The sequence below is a fragment of the Clytia hemisphaerica genome, unplaced genomic scaffold (genome assembly GCF_902728285.1).
Source record: "Clytia hemisphaerica strain Z4C2 unplaced genomic scaffold, Clytia hemisphaerica genome assembly, whole genome shotgun sequence".
Lineage (NCBI taxonomy): Eukaryota > Metazoa > Cnidaria > Hydrozoa > Leptothecata > Clytiidae > Clytia > Clytia hemisphaerica.
Window position 1 is genome coordinate 163,973 of NW_027104376.1, and position 21,546 is coordinate 185,518.

Here is a 21,546-nt window from a genome sequence, read left to right on the forward strand (position 1 = left end):
CGGGATTGCTTTTCGATTGCTTTCCATTTTTCGTCAATAACGCTATCTGAATGCTATCAAAGAAAGCAATCTAAAAGCCATAATTGAATTGCTTTCAAATAATCGCTGGATAGTTTGTGGATGTGGTTTTTACTCCTTCTCTAAATTGTGTTCTGACACTTTTGAAACTGTTTTCAGATGGCATTGTTTTTAAGCCATCTCAAAGGTATCTCTGCTCACCAGGGAAGTTGTGTCTCAGTAGCATGAAATAATGATTCAAATTAAAATTGTTTGTTTGTTTTGATTTTGGCCGATGTTTTTGTTACAAGATCTTGAATTTTTTTCAAGTTGAAGTTATAAGTATTGTCACTTTGGAGCCTAAAATAAAGCAACAGGTATATCAAATTTGAGTTGGTCTTTGTTAGAGAGCATGATTCTTTGGTTTTCTGGAAGATTTCTTAAGTTTTCAAAGCTACTTTAAAAGAGTCTAAAGTCAAGTTTTTTGTATTTTTTTTTCTCGAGTTTTAGCCATGAAAAAACTGACTCTGGACAAGAGTGCATACCTCTAGTTTGGCCTTGTCGGTATATCATTCCGTAAAGCTTAAACCGTGCAGCTGTGATAAAATATTTCTCATATTTTTGTCGGTTTCAAGAACTTTGGAGGGATTGAGTTTTTGTTTTGGCTTTTCACAGACCCGGCAGACTCAGTCAGGCTCAAATATTAAAGGAGATAATTTCAGTTGATAGTTTTTAGATGTCTTGCAGTGGCGGCCTGGCAGGGTGTGCAGGGTGTGCAGTGCACCACCCAGAAAGATCTGAAAGGGGCGCCAAAAGAGTTTTTCGAGGGGGCGCTAAAATTTTGTTCGTGTTTAATTGGGCGATTTGGCGCCCTTCGACAAGTTTATAGCGCCTTCTTTAAGTGCAATGTTGATTTTTTTCGCCTGCGGCGCTTCATTTTATTTTACACTCTTGCATCCTTTCTCTTGAATGCTGACAAAATGAGAAATTGCCAAAAAGACCAAAACTTGTTGATGCTCGCTGTGGTTTTTGTGGTCTTATGCTGACTAACTTTCTCCTTTTTAGAAGATCTTTTAAGCTGTTTGACGTTTCTTACACCAATTTTTTTTGCCTGCGACGCCTTAATTAAAAAGAACCCTTCTTCCTGTTAACTTTCGAATTTTGGGGGCCTCTTTCAGCCATTGATCTTTGATGGGGAGTAAAGTAAGACCAGCAGCGCAAAAGTTTAAAGATTATCGGGTAATTTTCCTGATAAAGTTTTAGAAAACAAAAATATAAACCAAATCGACTTGGTATAAAATTTCCATTTCAAGTATCAACAGCTCATGTTTTTTATTTAAGGAGCTTTATTTTTGGTGCTGAATCAGGAGGGCATTTTTAAAGTTTAAAATTGAAAAATTTTCCTTGTTCAAAAAAATGACATTTCAAATTATAACAAGGAGGAAAGAAATAGATATCAAGTTATCATTACTACCACATTCGTATAAATAAAAGTTATAAGTATAAACTCAAAGATTCCGGGCGTTACTTTCAACCAGTCAGTCACCTGCTCTTACAGTTTAATATTTCCACTTAATGATGGAGGGCGCAAATCCGATTTTCTAAGAAATACCTTTTCCCTAAACAATCTGTTTACCTGCTCCAGCTTATGACGTCATATTAGAGATACAAATCAACTTTTCTTGGAGATGAGATGAATTGGTAGGCAGATAACCAATACGCTAACATTCTTTGAATTAAATTCGGGCAAAGGCCGTCTGGCTTCACAGAAGCTAACGAACGCCTATCACAAGTAAAGTCAAAGCTTTAAAAGGTATCATTAAAAGAGGGGCCACTTTCATGAAAACAACTTTTTCAAAAATCAATAAAGTGGGGTTCCTCGAAATAACTTTTTCGGGATATATCTTATTTTGTTCTTTATTTAACGTTGGTAATAAAATATAGTTACAAGTAAATTAAACATCATATTCGAATATTTATTATGTAGTAAATAATATTTTAACATTTGAAAACATTACAATATAGAACAGAGTTTGCATGAACATTATATTTTGCACTTCAATGAATTTTTGAGAATGTTATGAAAATCTTTCTGTCTGCTTACACTTCCTACTTATCCTTCGAATGTTTAGAAAAAAATCAAAACAGCCAATTTGTTGTTGAGGGTAGGTTGAAAAATAATTAAAAACAACCACCAAGGAGGGGAGTACTTCGTAACAAAATCTGAGCGAAGAAAGGGGGAAAGGTTTTATCTTTTTCGTAAATATCTAATTTTATGGGAAAGTTAATCACCCCGAGTTTCCCGAATAGCAAGTCAACCAGTATTTTTGTTCGGTCTTTTTGTTAAACCCAGCCTATAATAGAAAGACCCGTTTGGATTTTATCATCAGAAGCTGTCAAGGAAGCACATATCAATATTACAAAGAAATTAATTTACGTTTAATATAAAACTTTAAAAGTGTTTCCCTGTCTGCTCTTGTCAAATTATTCGATATTTTTCAATTATCTTTCAATAATCAGTCTTCACAATGTCCTCCAGTTACCATTACATTATCGATTTCCACCTCGTCTGTCTTTTTGTATCCTTGAATAACGACCTTTGAAAAAGTGAAAGCAAGAATGAATGTTACCGTCATTCCTCCAAACTTAATACAGCCGTATTGTGCTGCTGCACAAATAATAGATGGGAATAAATCACTTCAGTATAGTCTCAGACGTCTGAAATGGTGAAGAAACACTAATTATTTGCAATAAAATTTAAACACAATTCTAGAAGCTCATTCATTCTTAAAAATTTCTTAAAATATTGATTTGAGCCTTTGGAATTCCTATAAAACTATTTATAACTTACCAGTGTGTTCAAACACCTGACTTTGAAGGTCTCTTTATATGTGACCCATCGTTCTCTGCCTTTATCAGTCGATACCATATCCTTCGGTGATTTATAGACTAAGTATAGACCGCCCGTGCTTGTATCGTAATAATTCATTATGTAAGTCTTGATGACTGAGTCGTAAAGATTAACGTCTGAGGGTGCTCTACGTATGTAGTCAAATGAGAGACAAATGGGTGTGATTGGCTTCTGGCTATTACGGCAACCGGTGATCGGGAGAAGGTGTTTTTTGCGTTTGATTCTAACGTACATGAGTCCGGAATGTGTAGGATTGGATTCTAGGTTGATTGATGTTCCTGTGAGAAAATAGTAATAAACAACATATTGTTTGTGAATAATTCCCTGTAGAGAATTTGAGGATTTTGTAGTACCTTAATCCCTATGAGTATAGGTATTCGTCGTCACTGTGTATGTTCAAGAAATGTGACGATAAATCCTGATTCTAACGTAAAAGTAACTATGGCGATCATCTAGGATCTTGAATGAAGACCGTACCAATCAAATCACGGAAATAAGAAACGTAGAAAAGATTCAATGAAGGAGAGACATCTCAAAATATAACATAATAGGGAATTGATTTAAAGGAAATTTATCAATGACTGGGTAGTTATTGGTACACACTTGGGAGTCAAGGAAACAGATATACTTATGTATATGTATGCGAAAAAACTATTACACGTGATATAATCTGCTTTTAAGCTCAACCTGAGGATAATTGCTCCCCCCCTTCGGTTCTTTGAATTTTAATTGGATCAATAAAACATAAGATTCTTGTTACCCGTCTCTACAGGTTTAACTTTAGAGAAAGCACATCAGTTAATCCCATTTAGATATAATGCGAAATTGATGGCTAATGAATGATATACCTTGATGACAAGATTTACATGCAGTTCCACAGTACGCGTTCATCAATGACCCAGTTGATTTGCGTGTGCATAGACCTTTATCAGCTAAAGGTTTACAATCTGGAAGGTACGATCCACATTGTGTGTCTAAAGAAAGTGATATAAAGATAAACGCTTTAAAAATTCAGTAAAAGATATTGGGAAAGCGAGATTACTCTCGGGTACCTAATAGCCGTCCCCCCCCCCGCTAGTTAATTTTTCAAAAGTTTTCCACCCAGGACATTCTTATTCCAACTTATTATTCCAATCGCTTATTAATTTTTTTTGAAAGTTCCCTCTTTTGTCCTAATTCCAACCCCCCCGGTTATTCCAATCTCCCGGCTATTAGGTACCCGAGAGTATGCATTTATATACCCTTTGAGGAAGGAGATGTGAAACAATCATGTGGAACAATCAGGAGTTTTTACTTACGCCTATAAATTGTCGAGAACGATAAAAATCCATCATTTTCAAGAGTCAGGGGGTAAAATCTTTTAAGGCTAAAGGAAGGTAAGGGAGGGGAGAAATTATTCTCAAGTTAGGGTGAGGAGAAAAAGAGAGAAACATTTTAATGGCATGATTATTGCTTTGGGAATGAAATGACTTTTTGGGGAATACATCTTACACTTGTAATGATATTATTTTTTTTGTAATTCAGAATGAAGATTATGCGAAGACATTCTTTTTGCCTTTTTAATAGCATTTTTACAATTAGAATAGTTTGTTATTTTGAAGCAAGTGCGTTTGAGGCTGTATTTAATGATAGGTGACACAACATAAATATCTAGAGATAACGCAATCTTTATCAGATGCCTACAACCAGGGCTAAAACTCATGAAATAACATCCAAATAAAAACTAAGAGCAGCCGCCGGCAGATTTTTTTGAAATATCTGGGTTTTTTTTCCAGGAGAGTAAATTTTATGGATAAATCTAGGAGAGACTTTCCCCAAAACACCCAGGTAAAATCCAGGGGGGTCGCCTTAAAGACATCTGTTCTTAAAACTCAGGAGCACATTTTAAGGAAAAGCACATACAATTTTCCAGCGGACAATCTGTTCAAAATATCCAGGAGCTAGATTGTGAAAAACACAACCAGATACCAGATTTTCTTCCAGGGAGCTGCATCATTTTCTTAAAAAGTTTCATTTTCTAGGAGCACTTTTACTTTGTTAGAGAATAGCTGTTATATTTTTCCAGGAGCATAATACTTCTAGAGAACAGATATATATTTTCTAGGAGTTCCATTTTTTCCCATAACGTATGATATAATCAAGGATACAGAACAGATAGTTTTTTCCAGGAGAAAGGGACCTCAAGAACAGATATTTCATACTTCCTAGCCGGTGGCTGCTCTTGAAAAACGTTGATGATGTTCGCTTTAGGATTAGGGTGGGATGAAATGTAGATAAAAAAATCTACTAGTATGTATTTATATGACCCATGGAGATTGTAGACAGCTTACAAACTTATCAAATTTAATTTGTTTTGGTTAAGGGGCAAAAGGTTCTTCGGAACCAGAGTGGGGGAAGGAAACAAGGAGGATAGAAATGTCGACCCAATACTGTGTTTAAAATAATTTCAAGAGTACTTTGCTTATACATACCGTACTTACTATTTAATTTGTGAACAATATATTGAATTACCTGTAAGCCTCCTCCAGAAATGACTTTTAACTATAAAATTCTCGCACGATTCAGCCTCAAAATCACACCCTGTAAAAAGTAAAGTTGCATATTGAATCATTAGATACTGTTAAACCAAAAGGCTAGGTTTCAAATGATAAACGTATTATTAGATTATGACCTATAAAAGTGCTCCACCCCTAAATTGCTTGAAATTGAGTAATTTCAGACTCAGCATTGCTCTTTAAATATGTTCTTTTTTATGGCGAGCATCGTTGTTTTTATAAAGTTTTTCTTATAGAATAAGTGAAACTAAATAATTTCTCGGGTATAACATTTGATTGTGTACATCTACTTACCACCCAAATAATTGGCGGGCTTTGTTGGTTTGACAGGTGGTGGCGCTGGTGCCACAGGAATTGTTTCAACTGAAGAAAATATTTATTGTTTATTATTCCAAAAAAACGACGATTTAATCGGATTGTAATATACACACTTTTCATACCGTCGAATGTGGTAATCGGACTGGATAAATCAATAGATTTTTAACCTCGGCCACTATTACGTAGACCAGGGTGTACGTTATTCAGTTGAATGATAAATGATCTGGGTCTGCATTCAGTAATGGCAATCTCCAATTTGTGGGAGATCGCTTTACACTATCATAGCTGAATCACCGTAAATTCAAAATATTGATATTTTGATCATGTGCGCAGATAGTATCACATTGAATTACCTTTAAACGATCGCCTTACACCTACCACTCCCTATCGCTGAACTTTTAAAGACAAAGCTGGGATGCGCCATTCTCCAGCAGTTATTATTTCCCAAATAACACAATCACAATAAAAAAACTATTAAAGTTACCAGGGCAAGCAAAATATTCGTTCAAGCCAACCAAATCTAATTTCGAAAGCTGATTGCGTTGTCCAATTTTATCTTGGAAAGCGGGGTCGAGTGTTTCTATGGTAACCAATTCACTACTTCTAGCGAATGCATTCTTCTCGTACTGCATGATAGATAGCAAATCGTACTTCTGCAAATAAAGTTGTAAAGAACTAGAATTAAAACAAATTGATATTACATTCAGGGAACTATTTTATTGAATTATATTATTCCATTCGCCTAAAGTGTGCGTTAATCTTTCTTTTGCTTTCTCTTTTTCAACGAATGCTACTATTCTAACACTTTATATACCGTTAAATAGATATTTCAGAGCACTATAATTTCTGAGAAAAATAATTCGAACCATTTTAGAAAACAAAAAAATGCTTTCGGATCCTTGGGGTTTTCTCCCTTCTATTACGGAAACCACCTAGAAAAAACGGGCATTTGCCACTATTTTAAAGTTTAAGCAATGAAATGATAACAAACGCCCGGACTATTCCGGGTGCTTCAGTATAAAACTCTACGTCATGTAAAGCGAGTTTTTAGTAGCAGCACTACTTACTTTTGATGTCATTAGATATTTTTGCGGTATTTTCATGAATTGTGGTGCAAATTCTGAAATCAAAGAAAATAAAGAATTGTAAGAAAGATTGAATATCGGTAAAAGTATTTTCTTGTTAGCAGTATCAGTTAGAATGTATTTTAAAACTTATAATTTAGTTTATGCAGTGTCTTTCACTTTTATGGCTGAATTCTCTAAACCTGCATTTGAGCTTTAGTTGAGCCTACATTAATTCATTGCCAATTTTGTTTTATTTTTCAAAATACTACTAACCAAATAGGAGTAAACTTTATTTATAATTAAATATTCATTTTTTTGAAGCAATAATAAAGTTAAGAGATTAAATATATCAAAGTCAAATTTATATCAAACGGAAGAATTTTTTTTCTTGCTCCTCTTTAATTTTTGTTTTCATGAAATTTTAATAAAATTCTTTTCATCCATTTTTCTGTGGATATGAGATGTCGAATCTACTCAGGATTGATTATCTCAACTCTATGAATTGAAATTGAAATCGTTCATCATTTGATGGATGTTTGTACAACCGGGGGGGGGGGGGTACTTAGGCAAATGGAGGGTATGGTATGTGCCACCCTTAAGGGTACCATTTTTGGACTTCCAAAGTCCCGCTAAGGGTCGGAAAAATCAGAAAATCAAATTTCAGTTCCACTAAGGGTCGGAAAAATAGGACAATTTAAACTTTCTACCCCCTGAAAGATGGAAATCTGGTCAAATTTGTCCTGCGAAGGGTCGTGAAATTCCAAAAATGTTCCTTTGTTTTCTCCTTTTTAGTCCCGGTAAGGGTCCAAAGCCCGGGGGGTACTAGGGTTGGCGAATGAGGGGTATGTGCGGACAGGACCTCCGAAAACCGACCCTTAGAGAGACTGATTTTTGCTGAAAAAGTGACCCTTAGAGAGACTTTTTGAAATTTTTTTGACACCATTTAAAATTAAGTTTCTTCAATTAAATCACAAATTAAATTAATTATTCTATGGTTTATATCCTAATTGGACGCAAAAAAATAAAACAATATAATACAAATAGTTATTTCATTTAGAAAAGGCTCTTGTTCGGGTCTACCAAACCCTTTCTTGTTTTGTTATTTAAAACAATTTGTCATTCATTTATATTTGCTCTTCCAAATTGTTATGGCCGCGTGGCCCTATATTCCCCGCATGCGACTACCATAATTTGACCGATTTGAACAATAGCGCCTTTTGTTCAATTTGGGACTCTCGTCCAATCAGATTGCCGTATTGTGTCAAATTTTCCCAAATTTGACTGCTAGAACAATAGAGCTGTGTCAAATTATTGTTTGATTTCAAATTTGGGACTATACTGCAATCTGATTGGTTCATGCGAAATTTGGGACTATTCCGCGATTTGATTGGCTAAGAAACCGAACGCACTTTTTTGAACAAGATGGCTACCTCAAGCGACGGAGCAAATTGCTGAGCCAAAAAATACTTGGAAATTTGACTGGAAAATTGTTCATTTTATTGGTCTTATTGGACATTGTAGTTGGAGTTTATGGTAAGTAATGGTTTTTAAATGATATAGAAAGGTTTGGGTAGAATTTTAGTTACATTTTTTCTCGATCAAGTTGTGATTACACTATAATTTCGCCATTCTCCCAGATGCCAGACTGCAGATAGATGTATATAAAACCTAAACTTTCATCTCTAAAGAAAGAGAAGTACTTCTTTGAAAAAAACTAATGATCAAATCTGACAAAGTAAAGTAAGATATGACTTTCTTGTTAATTTGAAGAAAATTGGAGCACTTTTCATGCTGTGGCGGTTAAAAAAGGTCCCTAAGACTCTGACCGTTTTGGCGGTTGTCACTTTGTGTTCTCAAAATTGGAGACAGATTTATTTTAAATAGATGTATACTATAATTTGATAAATAGTACTATTACGTAGTTCATGTGTAAATTTGAAGAAAATTGGAGCATTTTTCATGTCGTGGCAGTTAAAAATGGTCCTTTAAAACTCTGACCGTTTTGGCGGTTTTGTCACTTTGTGTTCTCAAAATTGGAGACAGATTTATTTTAAACAAATGTATACTATAATTTGATAAATAGTACTATTACGTAGTTCATGTATGAATTTGAAGAAAATTGGAGCATTTTTCATGTCGTGGCAGATAAAAATGGTCCTTTAAAACTCTGACTGTTTTGACGGTCGTCACTTTGTTTACTCAAACTGGAAACAGATTTTTTTGAAGCAAATGTATATTATAATTTGATAAATGGTAATATCAAGTAGTTCATGTGTAAATTTGAAGAAAATTGGAGCACTTATCATGCTGCTGCGGTTAAAAATGGTCCTTTTCAGACTTTGGCTTTTTGGCGGTCATCACGTTGTTTACTCAAACTGGAAACAGATTTATTTGAAACAAATGAATATTATAATTTGATAAATGGTAATATCACGTAGTTCATGTGTAAATTTGAGGAAAATTAGAGCACTTGTCATGCTGCTACGGTTAAAAATGGTCCTTTTCATGAGTTTGGCTTTTTGGCGGTCATCACGTTGTTTACTCAAAACTGGAAACAGATTTATTTGAAACAAATGAATATTATAATTTGATAAATGGTAATATCACGTAGTTCATGTGTAAATTTGAGGAAAATTAGAGCACTTGTCATGCTGCTACGGTTAAAAATGGTCCTTTTCATGAGTTTGGCTTTTTGGCGGTCATCACGTTGTTTACTCAAACTGGAAACAGATTTATTTGAAACAAATGAATATTATAATTTGATAAATGGTAATATCACGTAGTTCATGTGTAAATTTGAGGAAAATTAGAGCACTTGTCATGCTGCTACGGTTAAAAAGGGTTTTCATGAGTTTGGCTTTTTGGCGGTCATCACGTTGTTTACTCAAACTGGAAACAGATTTATTTGAAACAAAATGAATATAATTTGATAAATGGTAATATCACGTAGTTCATGTGTAAATTTGAGGAAAATTAGAGCACTTGTCATGCTGCTACGGTTAAAAATGGTCCTTTTCATGAGTTTGGCTTTTTGGCGGTCATCACGTTGTTTACTCAAACTGGAAACAGATTTATTTGAAACAAATGTATATTATAATTTGATAAATGGTAATATCACGTAGTTCATGTGTAAATTTGAGGAAAATTAGCGCACTTGTCATGCTGCTACGGTTAAAAATGGTCCTTTTCATGAGTTTGGCTTTTTGGCAGTCATCACGTTGTTTACTCAAACTGGAAACAGATTTATTTGAAACAAATGTATATTATAATTTGATAAATGGTAATATCATGTAGTTCATGTGTAAATTTGAAAAAGATTGGAGCACTGCGGCTGTTAGAAATGGTATTTTTGTGACTTTAGCCTCCAGACGGTTTGGGTTATGAGATCAATTGCGTCAAACAATTTTTTGATTACTTTCAAACGATTTGACCTTTAAATCGTCTTTAATCAATCTGGTGACGTTTGATTGTTTTCACTCCATTTCTCACACTTGAAACATGTTTGAGATTTTTGACTCAAAATTTTGATCTATTTTTTATTTTCAGATTAGAAACCGTCTAAAAAAGTAATATATATATATAAAGTTTAAACTGTTTTTTTCAAAACAAACCAAAAACCTGTTTTTTTCAAAACAATCTAAGTATGACAAAGCCTCATACTCACACTGGTAAAAGCGTCCATGATTGGGAAGAGCTTCTCCACAAGTTTGCCCGTGGGGAACACAAATTTGCTACTGGGGAAGCTCCAGGGGGTCCAGTCATGAGGAAGAAATACCATTCCATCAAAAATTGCCCAAAACATTATGGAAAGGACTACAGGGACCTTAATGGCAATATAGTCCGAGTCCATTGTAAATGTGGTTATCACCAGGTAAGACAATTAATTCAAATTCATTTTGTATTATGCACTACTTTGAAATTTTATTGATTAGAGGAACTGTTTGTTTGGAGATGCAAAACTTGTGAAAAACCAAAAAACAAACAAAAGTTACCTAATTTCAACTGTATTATAAATAAATGTAAACAGAATATTGACTCAGGCAATATTTCTCACTAACCGGTCATTATTGTATTAATATTTTGCTGAACTTGCTTCTGAATTTTTTTTAAATTTAGTCAAGATCTTCACTGATGAGAGCTCCTCCATTAAAACTGCCTCCATCGAAACCTCATCCATCGCAATCGCCTCCATCGCAATCACCTCCATCGAAACTTCATCCATCACAACAGCCTCCATTGCAATCGCCTCCATCAAAACTGTTGTCATTGAAGCCACCATCATTAAAACATCAATCTACAAAATCGCAGATATCTGGAACTTCACTGAACAGATTTCAGTTTGCCAAAAAAACGGTAATTTCTCTTCCAATTCTAATTCCAAGTAATTTCAGATAAATGTTCTTTATGAAAGTGTCATTCACATTGCATTTTGAAAATTCAGCATAACAAGTGTATAGCAAGAAAATCATTAATACCAATCAACCAATTTTTTTCAGCTTCCAGTCAAAGTTGTGCAGACGTCAGACAAGGTTGTTGTCAAAAACCTCCCTTGCTCTCCATCAAAATCAAATAACGAAACTGTAAGTTAGTACCAAAAGAATACTGAAAATGACAGGATACAGTATACAAAAATTAAATGACATCCCTATTTACTAAAGTTTTGTTCCTTTAAAAAAAAGTCTCATTGAAGTACAATCTCTTATTAATTAGATGGTGAATTAATTTCAAGAAATACCTCATTAAAATAATTTAGTTTGAAATACCCACAAACCCACATAACTTTTATTCAAAAAGGCACCCATACCTACAAACTTAACCCTCATAACAATTCTTGTCACAATTATTTTTAAGGCACCTACCAAACCTACAAAAGTTGGTCAAACCGCGACCAAAGCAAATATTGAATCTAACAACAAAGCAGTAAGTTTCTTGATTACATTGTTTACCAAACCTTTACTGACACAATCATTTTGTAAAATTTTATCCTTAATTTGAGTTTCCTGGCTATGAAATAGTTTTTTTAAATTTGTTTATAAAGGGTATAATAAATATTTCAAAAAAATAATGAATTTTATAGGTTACCTTTTAAACGAAACAAAAGGAAGCTTAATAAAATGGGCTTAAGACCAAAATCATTGCCTCTTTCATCTGATTTGAGAGAATGGATTATATAAGGTCATCCTATTGAGAATTCTAAAAATAAAACAAGGTAGAGATTAGGATTTTATTTGATATTCAATTTGGAAAATGTCTTCCTACAAAATTTTTGGGCTTAAATCTTTCTTAAATCAATTAAAAAATTATTTTTCTGTATTATAGCCTACAAAACACGACCCTTTACTCCCCAGGCAGCCTATAGATTACTCTCTCAGACTCCCTAAAGGTTGGTTGAGCTACCTAAGCAAGGCAGAGCAGCAGTGGATTGGTAAAACAGTTTTTATCAATCGAGATAAAGAATTTCAAAATCTAAATCAACTCTGGTATCATCCACCACAAGAGAGTAATGCTGATGTGAAACCAGACCCAGAGAAATTCTTAATGCGCAGACTTTTTGTATGGTTCCCAAGGGCCCAACACAAGTTTGATTTTAAATGTGTATGTGGCAAAAGCCTTCACTCGAAGGGGATTCACAGTAGACTGAGGGTAGTGCTTGATGTCAAAAGCTATTACAATATAGCAACTGAGTTCCTAGCATGCATCTGTGGAAAGACCTTTTTATCGACAACTCAAGCATTAATTGATCAGCTACCAACACACATTCAAGAACAATTCCCTGCAGTTTTGACATATAAATATGCAACTGACAAAAACGTCATTTCTCTGTTAAAGTCCAGAACTTTAGGGAATAGTGCGCATGCACTTAAAAACACTTTGTTGGAAATGCATAGCGAAGAGTGGATACGTAGAAGTATGAGTTATCTTGCTGCTTGTGAGGAATTCAAAGCAAAGATGAGTTTTTTTCCTCAGCTGACCAAAGAGTTGTCGTTTGAAGAATGTCCAACGTTAACAACTGTTCCAACATCCCAATGGTTTATGGCAGCTTATGTTCGAGATGTTTGGTCAAGACTTGATGCTTCAAAGGCACAAATCACATCTGTGTTTGGAGACATCTTAAAGATTGATTCAACGAAGAAGATTTTGAAAAAGTTGGCGGGAGAAGCAAGAGGAACAGCTACTTGGGTCACCAATGTGTCTAATGAGTATGGCGGTGTCTTGCAGTCTGTCCTTACATCAACAGAATCAAATGATGGTTTACAAGAAATGGCCAATGGGTTAATGAAGAGATATGCTGATGCTAATACACCAAATCCAAAGCTGCTTTACACTGACAGGGATTGCTGTAGTAATGATGAGGAAACACGGTTTCACCGTCTTTTTTCAGAATGGGAGGAGATGTTAGTGCGTCTTGACATCTATCATTTTATGAGAAGGTTAGGTGAAGGGTGTACTTCAGAGAGTCATCCGCTTTATAAATGTTTTCTTGGCCAACTCTCTGCTTGTATTTTTGAATGGGATGAAATCGATTACACCCAATTGATGACAGCCAAAAGAGAGGAGCTTCGGTTATCTGGTGTTCCTTACCCCTCTGATGAAGCAGTTGAAAAAGCCATTACTCGTGAAGAACTAGCTTTACATTGTCGAAGAAAGACCAGAGGAGTAGAAGCCACGACTAAAAGCATTGAAGATCTTATCTTGGCTTACACAGGTGTGACTGACAGTTTGGGTGTTCCACTTTTGAAGGATGAAATTGCAACCATTTATAATGAGCAAAAATTTCACATACCATGCATTCAAGACCCACCAAATATTTCTTTGTACACTCAAATTGGTACAAGCAAGAAGGGAAAGATGGATTTACCAAAGTACCGTTGTGCCAGAGGAAGTACTTCATTAGAGTCATTTCATCGTCATCTACATCAGTTCATCCCAGGAACAAGAGCCAACGCTATCAATTTTCAGGCGTACCTTATTGAAGGATTGGCACGCTGGAATGTTTCGCGGATGGATGAAGCTGAGAAGAAGACTCTCGGAGATTTAAGGAGTTTTGATGCAAGATTGGTTACTGTTTTCAACCATCTTCACAAGGAAGTGCTGGGAAAGCCATTTAATGAAAGGCCACCGCCTAACAAAGCCACTGAAGAAAAAATTGGTATGGAATATCTTTATCATCAAACAGGAATGTTATTTGATACCTCAAACCTAGACAAGGCTGTCGAGGAGAATGTTGATATTGATGTTGCAGATGAAGGGATTGAAGAAGACCTTGACCTTCTATCAGTACCTTTTGAACGTCAGGCTGATGCTGTTACAGAGCAAGAGAGTGATTTTACTGGTACATCTGATGAACAATCGAATGCTACAGATTCCAGAGGCATTCCTGGATGGAATATAGTGGATCAAATTGCCCAGTTATTGCTGCATTCTTCTACAGGTGTTAGCATTTCTGATGAAGTAGCAAGAAAGATCATTGCTCTATATATGAAGTTAGATGATTTTGACAAAAAACCTTTAAAGATTGATCTTGTATCAACAAAACAAACCAAAGGCAGATATTGTCAAAGAAAACATGGTGATCATCCTGAACTTGTGAAAACAAAGAGGGTTGCCATGTCAGGAGCTGTACGTCCTTTTTGTCCAAGCAAAAGCAGGATAGTCGAGGCACTTTGTATCCATCTGGTTGATAAAATAATCTCCCCTAGTCGAGAAACAATTCCTGCAAGAGGTTCTAGGAAACCCAAAACAAAAATTACATCAAGATGGAATTTAATCATTCAGGAATACAAGAAAGTGAGGTCAAGAGTCTTGAATAGTGCTCTACTTGTGAATGAAACAGGGCTTGTATTGTACATGATCAATGAGTCTCTGCTCAGAACTTGGTTCAAAAAACGCCAAAGAACAGATGAAATTAAAGTTTTGACGCAAGGGATGCCAAATGTTCCTCCTAGTCGCCGAATTGCTACCGAACCACTCCCGGCCTTGAGAGAAGCACCAAATAATTTACAAGGAGATGGTATGCCAATGGAATGTTATGAACCTGAAGATAGATCTGGTATGGCAAAAATCAAAAGAAGGAAACAGAATAAATCAATACCAGCAAAACCTTCCCAATCTTCTGCACCTGGACTGTCAACAGCTACTCAATCACTGAGTCAAATGCAAATTCCAGTTCAGCCTTACAGGTTCGTTCAGCCAAGCCAATATCAAATTTCACCGCAACCACTTCTTGTTTCAATTCCACAACTTCCAGCATCACCACCACAGTTTCCAGCATCACCCCCTCAACAACAAATGTTTTTACCTACAGGACAGAAGTCACCACCATTTATTTTTTACCCGCAGCATAACTCTGGTGTAACATCTCCACCAGGTTCAAAATCTAAAAGTACAATTTATCGAAACAGAAAACGGCAAAGCTCTTCGACGGTGACTTCTCCTACTGGAAATAGAACATACAATTGCAGTAAATGTGGGAATCCTATGACAGGATGTGCTCATCGCCGATTTAAAGGTAAAACATATTGTCCATATGAGGAAAATGCTCTATCGTTTGAAGAGTTTAAGAAAAGAGTGTCAGGAGAAAAATAAATTGTGGATTCGATAAAAAACTTCTATGGAACCTCTTATGTCCTGCCCATGTCTCTTCATGATTTCAAGATATCAAACCAGATCAATCGACAGACTCCTCGACATGCAAGATATCAAACCAGATCAATCGACAGACTCCTCGACAGCCAAGATAAAGATCGAAGCCAGATCAAAGCAGACTCCTCGACATGCAAGATATCAAACCAGATCAATCGACAGACTCCTCGACAGCCAAGATAAAGATATCAAGCCAGATCAATCGACAGACTCCTCGACATGCAAGATATCAAACCAGATCAATCGACAGACTCCTCGACAGCCAAGATAAAGATATCAAACCAGATCAATCGACAGACTCCTCAACAGCCAAGATAAAGATATCAAACCAGATCAATCGACAGACTCCTCAACAGCCAAGATAAAGATATCAAACCAGATCAATCGACAGACTCCTCAACAGCCAAGATAAAGATATCAAACCAGATCAATCGACAGACTCCTCAACAGCCCAAAGATCAAAAGATATCAAACCAGATCAATCGACAGACTCCTCAACAGCCAAGATAAAGATATCAAACCAGATCAATCGACAGACTCCTCAACAGCCAAGATAAAGATATCAAACCAGATCAATCGACAGACTCCTCAACAGCCAAGATAAAGATATCAAACCAGATCAATCGACAGACTCCTCAACAGCCAAGATTAAAGATATCAAACCAGATCAATCGACAGACTCCTCAACAGCCAAGATAAAGATATCAAACCAGATCAATCGACAGACTCCTCGACAGCCAAGATAAAGATATCAAACCAGATCAATCGACAGACTCCTCATCATCAAGACATCAAACCAAATCAATCGACAGACTCCTCATCATCAAGACATCAAACCAGATCAATCGACAGACTCCTCGTCATCAAGACATCAAACCAGATCAATCGACAGACTCCTCGTCATCAAGACATCAAACCAGATCAATCGACAGACTCCTCATCATCAAGACATCAAACCAGATCAATCGACAGACTCCTCAGCAATGCAAGATATCAAACCAGATCAATCGACAGACTCCCTCCTCAATCATCAAACCAGAATCATCAAGACAGATAGAAAACCAGATCAATCGACAGACTCCCTCAGCAATGCAAGATATCAAACCAGATCAATCGACAGACTCAGCTCAGATATCAAAATCTCGCACAAGATATCAAACCAGATCCATCGACAGACTCCTCAGCATGCAAGATATCAAACCAGATCCATCGACAGACTCCTCAGCATGCAAGATATCAAACCAGATCCATCGACAGACACTTCAGCATGCAAGATATCAAACCAGATCAATCGACAGACTCCTCAGCAATGCAAGATATCAAACCAGATCCATCGACAGACTTCTCAACGTGCAAAATATCAATCAAACACAGGGTCAAACTTTCTCATTGGTATTCCCACAAATGGTGCATGGCTTTAGTTAACTTAGGATACTCAGTATTAGGAACGAATTTTACCCTCTCAAGATATCAAAGCAGACAGCTCGACAGAATCAGCATTACGAATTCTCACTCTCAAGATATCAAAGCAGACAGCTCGACAGAATCAGCATTACGAACTCTCACTCTCAAGATATCAAAGCAGACAGCTCGACAGAATCAGCATTACGAACTCTCACTCTCAAGATATCAAGCAGACAGCTCGACAGAATCAGCATTACGAAACTCTCACTCTCAAGATATCAAAGCAGACAGCTCGAAGAATCAGCATTACGATTCTCACTCTCAAGATATCAAAAGCAGACAGCTCGACAGAATCAGCATTACGAATTCTCACTCTCAAGATATCAAAGCAGACAGCTCGACAGAATCAGCATTACGAATTCTCACTCTCAAGATATCAATGCAGACAGCTCGACAGAATCAGCATTACGAACTCTCACTCTCAAGATATCAAAGCAGACAGCTCGACAGAATCAGCATCCCAGCTCGACAGAATCAGCATCCCAGCTTTATTTTCGACTTATCCACAATGAGTTCATAAAAATCTTATAGGCTGTCTGGGTGAGGGGGGAGGGCAATGCCCAGAAGACTTGACTAAAGAGGGATATCAATCAATCGTTGAAATGGTATGCTTTCATAATTTTTTTTGGTCTTTAGAATAGTAATATTTGATTGGAAAGCAAAGATTTTACGGTTGTTCGATTGCCTTATTATGTTAATTGTGTAGATTTCTAAAAACTTATTAATGCAGGGTCTTTTCTCTTCTCAGCATACTGACTGGTCCATATGAGAGCAGTAAATTTGTACTGGACAAAAACACAGATTGTGCATTCAAGACTCGTAAAAGGAGTGTTAACTTTTCCGTCGAGTTACCATTCTAGACCCATCGAACGTTATCTTAAGAGGAATGTCAATCAATTAGTCAAGGTATGCTTTCGTAATTTTTTTATATTTATCTGGTTTTTAGGGTAGTAATGTTTGATTGGAAAGCTCTTTTAAACGTCTCAGTCTGTTCAATTGTAGTCTGGAGATCCATACTCTCTATTCAAACTTACAACACATAAGCAAAAATCCCATCAAAAGCTACTCATTGAGAGTATGGTATTTTTGACCCAGTTTGAATTTGTTTACATTTGGTTTGAATTTCGTGTCAAAAAAGCCGTTGATAAGGTTAGCCAATCAGATTCGTGCACTTCCAATCAAAACAATAATATCACTTGATTTCAATAATTGTTTAACAGCCAATAGAATTCTGGGGACAGATTTGGCATCTACAAAAATACCCGGCTACTCTGCTATTTTCTATCGAGATTTCTACATTATTATTCGTTTTAACTAAATGCTATACTTCAAAACCACACGAACAGAGTAGACGGGTCTCCCAGCTAGTTCAATTGCCTCATCATTTTAGTCCTATAGATTTATTATTATTTATTAGTTAGTGGTATTTAATGGTGTATGCATATAAATACAGGAACTTTCTCATTTCAGCCATAATGGTCCTCTCAAAACCATGAATTGGGCAAAATCATAAGGACCATCAGTACTCGAAGAAAGAGAGATAACACGCACAAAGAAGGAGAGTCAACCTCTCCCACAAGATATCATTCCAGACCTATCGACAGAAAGAAGGAGAGCCAACCTCTCCCACAAGATATCATTCCAGACCTATCGACAGAAAGAAGGAGAGCCAACCTCTCCCACAAGATATCATTCCAGACCTATCGACAGAAAGAAGGAGAGCTAACCTCTCCCACAAGATATCAATCCAGACCTATCGACAGAAAGAAGGAGAGCCAACCTCTCCCACAAGATATCAATCCAGACCTATCGACAGAAAGAAGGAGAGCCAACCTCTCCCACAAGATATCAATCCAGACCTATCGACAGAAAGAAGGAGAGCCAACCTCTCCCACAAGATATCATTCCTATCGACATATAAAGATCAAATAACTCACAGTTACTCGGTATGTACCTTACTCTTTAGCAGTGTATCGTTCATTGGGTCCGGTTAAAAGTAACATAACAATATATCAATTTTTTTGAATCAATTACTTTTAGATCTGTTGCAAGGTGTCCAACAATAGCTGATGGTATTCACTTTGCTGACCTTTCAACCTTTCTTTCCACCACATCAGGAGACTCGCTACACTTGCCAGATATTGGCTTTGTGATCTTAATGACAAGGTAACTAAGTATTTAGATTTCTAAGGGGAAATTTGTCTACCATAAATTGAGTTTTTGATACGCTTCAGACATGATTTCTTCTCCTTATGCATGGAAAGGTTTTTCTCGAAGACACAAGACAAACACAACTGTTTTTTAGGCTTTGTTTAATTTCTGATCTATTTTACTTTTTTTACAGTATAAATGGCGACAACCAGATGTTGTATAAACCATTTCCTATTGCATTCTTTGTGGTCGTACAAACGTCAATCATGTGTTTTCACGTGTCAATTGCATCTACATATGCTAAAATACCGTCCTCCTTCAATACATACACTCATTTCCATGATAACAAGAAGTTCCTTTGTCAAACCATTGCTGTTTCCAGTCTTCGATCAATTCGTTGAGAATTGTTGCACACAAAACGTAAACATTCCAGAGTTCGCATAGACAAGACTAATTTTTCCTCCTTCGCATTTCCATAATAAGATGTTTCCTCTCCAAACCATAAATATTCAGTCTTCACATCGACACAGTAGAAGAGTACCTCACCGACGATTCCAGTTTGACTCCAAAATAGATATGTCAGAACCGATATTGCTTGGTGTTTTGCAAAAGTCGTGTGTAAGCGATCAAAATTTGTTGTAAACGTTCGCTACTTTCCCAACCTTCGAAGTCATCTTTCACATCATCCTTTAAGGCGAGAACAATTTGCTCTAACGTGTTTAAAGAACCTGTCACGTGCCCTGAGCTGATGAATTTGGTCAAATGTCTATGACATGATTCTGAATTTCTCATCAAAAAGACAACGATTGAAGGTAACTCTTTCATTTCAACGGTAGAAGTTGGTCGTAAATCGCAGATGAAATCAAGATAGTCGAAAACGTTTTCCTTCACAGATTCGATATTAAAAAGTTGACAAAGTATGTCGTTGGATAATGGGAAATTATCCACATTGAATAAAAGTTCCACCACAAATTTATAACCTTTGAAGTTAGGATTGCTTCCATTTTGGTTTTGCAAGAGACGTGTGTAAGCGATCAAAATTTGCTTTAAACTTTCACTACTTTCCCAACCTTCGAAGTCATCTTTCACATCATCCTTTATAACCCTTGTCACGCATCCAATTAAAGAATAAACCGATGAATAAATTGACGTTTTCGCTCCATCATTAATAGAGTGAACGAGAGATCCATTGGTAATAACCGAACAAGTTAGCAGAAAAGGCGAACGCTTCATTGTCGAATAAAAGTTTCTCAGCACTTGTGATTTTTGTGAAATGTATTTCCTCCAAACCCTTCTCATGCATCCAATTAAAGAATAAACCGATGAATAAATTGACGTTTTCGCTCCATCATTAATAGAGTGGACGAGAGATCCATTGGTAATAACCGAACAAGTTATCTTTCCTTTTTTACCGAGAAAGTGGACAAGTATTCCAGCGTGACCTTCAGTAATGACTTTTGGGACTTCTTCCAGGATCGACTTGTCAGAACCAATACTGTCGCCTCTCTCGAACCAGATGTTTTCTTTCTACTTGATACAGTGAGGCTCCGCAAACTTCTCAACTCGCAAGATATTAAATCAGAAAAATCGACAGACTTCTCTTAATGAAGAAAAATTTCACGTATGTTTTTTTAATTACTACAGTTAAAAAAGATAAAAATTGTCTATGGTAAAAAACCTTCTCAATAAATTATTGTCCCTTATTGTCATTAAAAGTCAAATTCCATTTTGTTTTAGATGTTGGGAGCCGGCGACAATGAGCACCTTGGCCCGTGTGATACCCCCGTCGGTGAACGGCTAGTACGGAGCATAGTCTCTGGGGGACCGGTAGCCATCGTTTTCGATCGTGAATAGTCTCAAATTTCGCGCTTTTCTGAATAAACCCTTAGGGAAAGTATTAAAAACTACCTTAAGTGGATCAATTTTGCAGGGGATTAATTCGCTAAATTGAATCCCTGCCAAATTTAACAAAAATAATTTAATATAAAAAATCACAACTTTAAATCACGACAGTAATCTTAATAGTAAATTAACCCAGTAATTTCCACGTGTCTCAAAATTTCCAATTCGCCAAATTAAATCACCAAAATTAATTGACTTAAGGTAGTGCAAAAGAAAGTATCTTTGGGGAATTAATTTTGGCTTTTTTTCTAAAACGGCGAAAATTAGAACCCGCGAATTATAAATTTGACCATTTTTCAAATTTGTAGAAATCCCTAGAAAAATGAAAGAAATTTGTCAAAAATAAGACAAAACTGCGAAATGCGATCTTTTCGACCGCGTCTGGTAAAAATTTTCGTAATTTTTCAATTGTATGCTTCTCCCAATGCTTCCCATTGGTTACAATTTTGTGGTTTTCTGTTTCTTTCACTTTGTTTTCTGGAGGTCTGAAAAGACCAGGCAAGATATCAAACCAGACTACTCGACAGATAGGATGTCA

General features: G+C 36.2%; 2 protein-coding genes across 2 annotated transcripts in view; both read right to left on the minus strand.

Annotated features, from left to right (window-relative positions):
• Positions 1 to 1,862: 1,862 nt before the first annotated feature.
• Positions 1,863 to 3,837, minus strand: LOC136818854 (uncharacterized). Its single transcript, XM_067075084.1, has 3 exons — positions 3,757 to 3,837; positions 2,849 to 3,186; positions 1,863 to 2,594 (listed from the first exon to the last, which is right to left on the minus strand). Exons 1-3 carry the CDS (start codon positions 3,797 to 3,799, stop codon positions 2,514 to 2,516), a joined length of 462 nt encoding a protein of 153 aa, XP_066931185.1. The 5' UTR covers positions 3,800 to 3,837; the 3' UTR covers positions 1,863 to 2,513.
• A 2,352-nt stretch (positions 3,838 to 6,189) lies between these two features.
• The window catches only part of LOC136818851 (hatching enzyme 1.2-like), a 29,126-nt gene continuing 13,769 nt past the window's right edge, over positions 6,190 to 21,546 (minus strand). The window contains exons 8-9 of the mRNA XM_067075081.1: positions 6,849 to 6,901; positions 6,190 to 6,434 (exon numbers count right to left, since the gene is read on the minus strand). Of these exons, the coding sequence (XP_066931182.1) occupies positions 6,219 to 6,434; positions 6,849 to 6,901 (269 nt within the window). The 3' untranslated portion in view covers positions 6,190 to 6,218. The remainder of the gene's footprint in view (positions 6,435 to 6,848; positions 6,902 to 21,546) is intronic.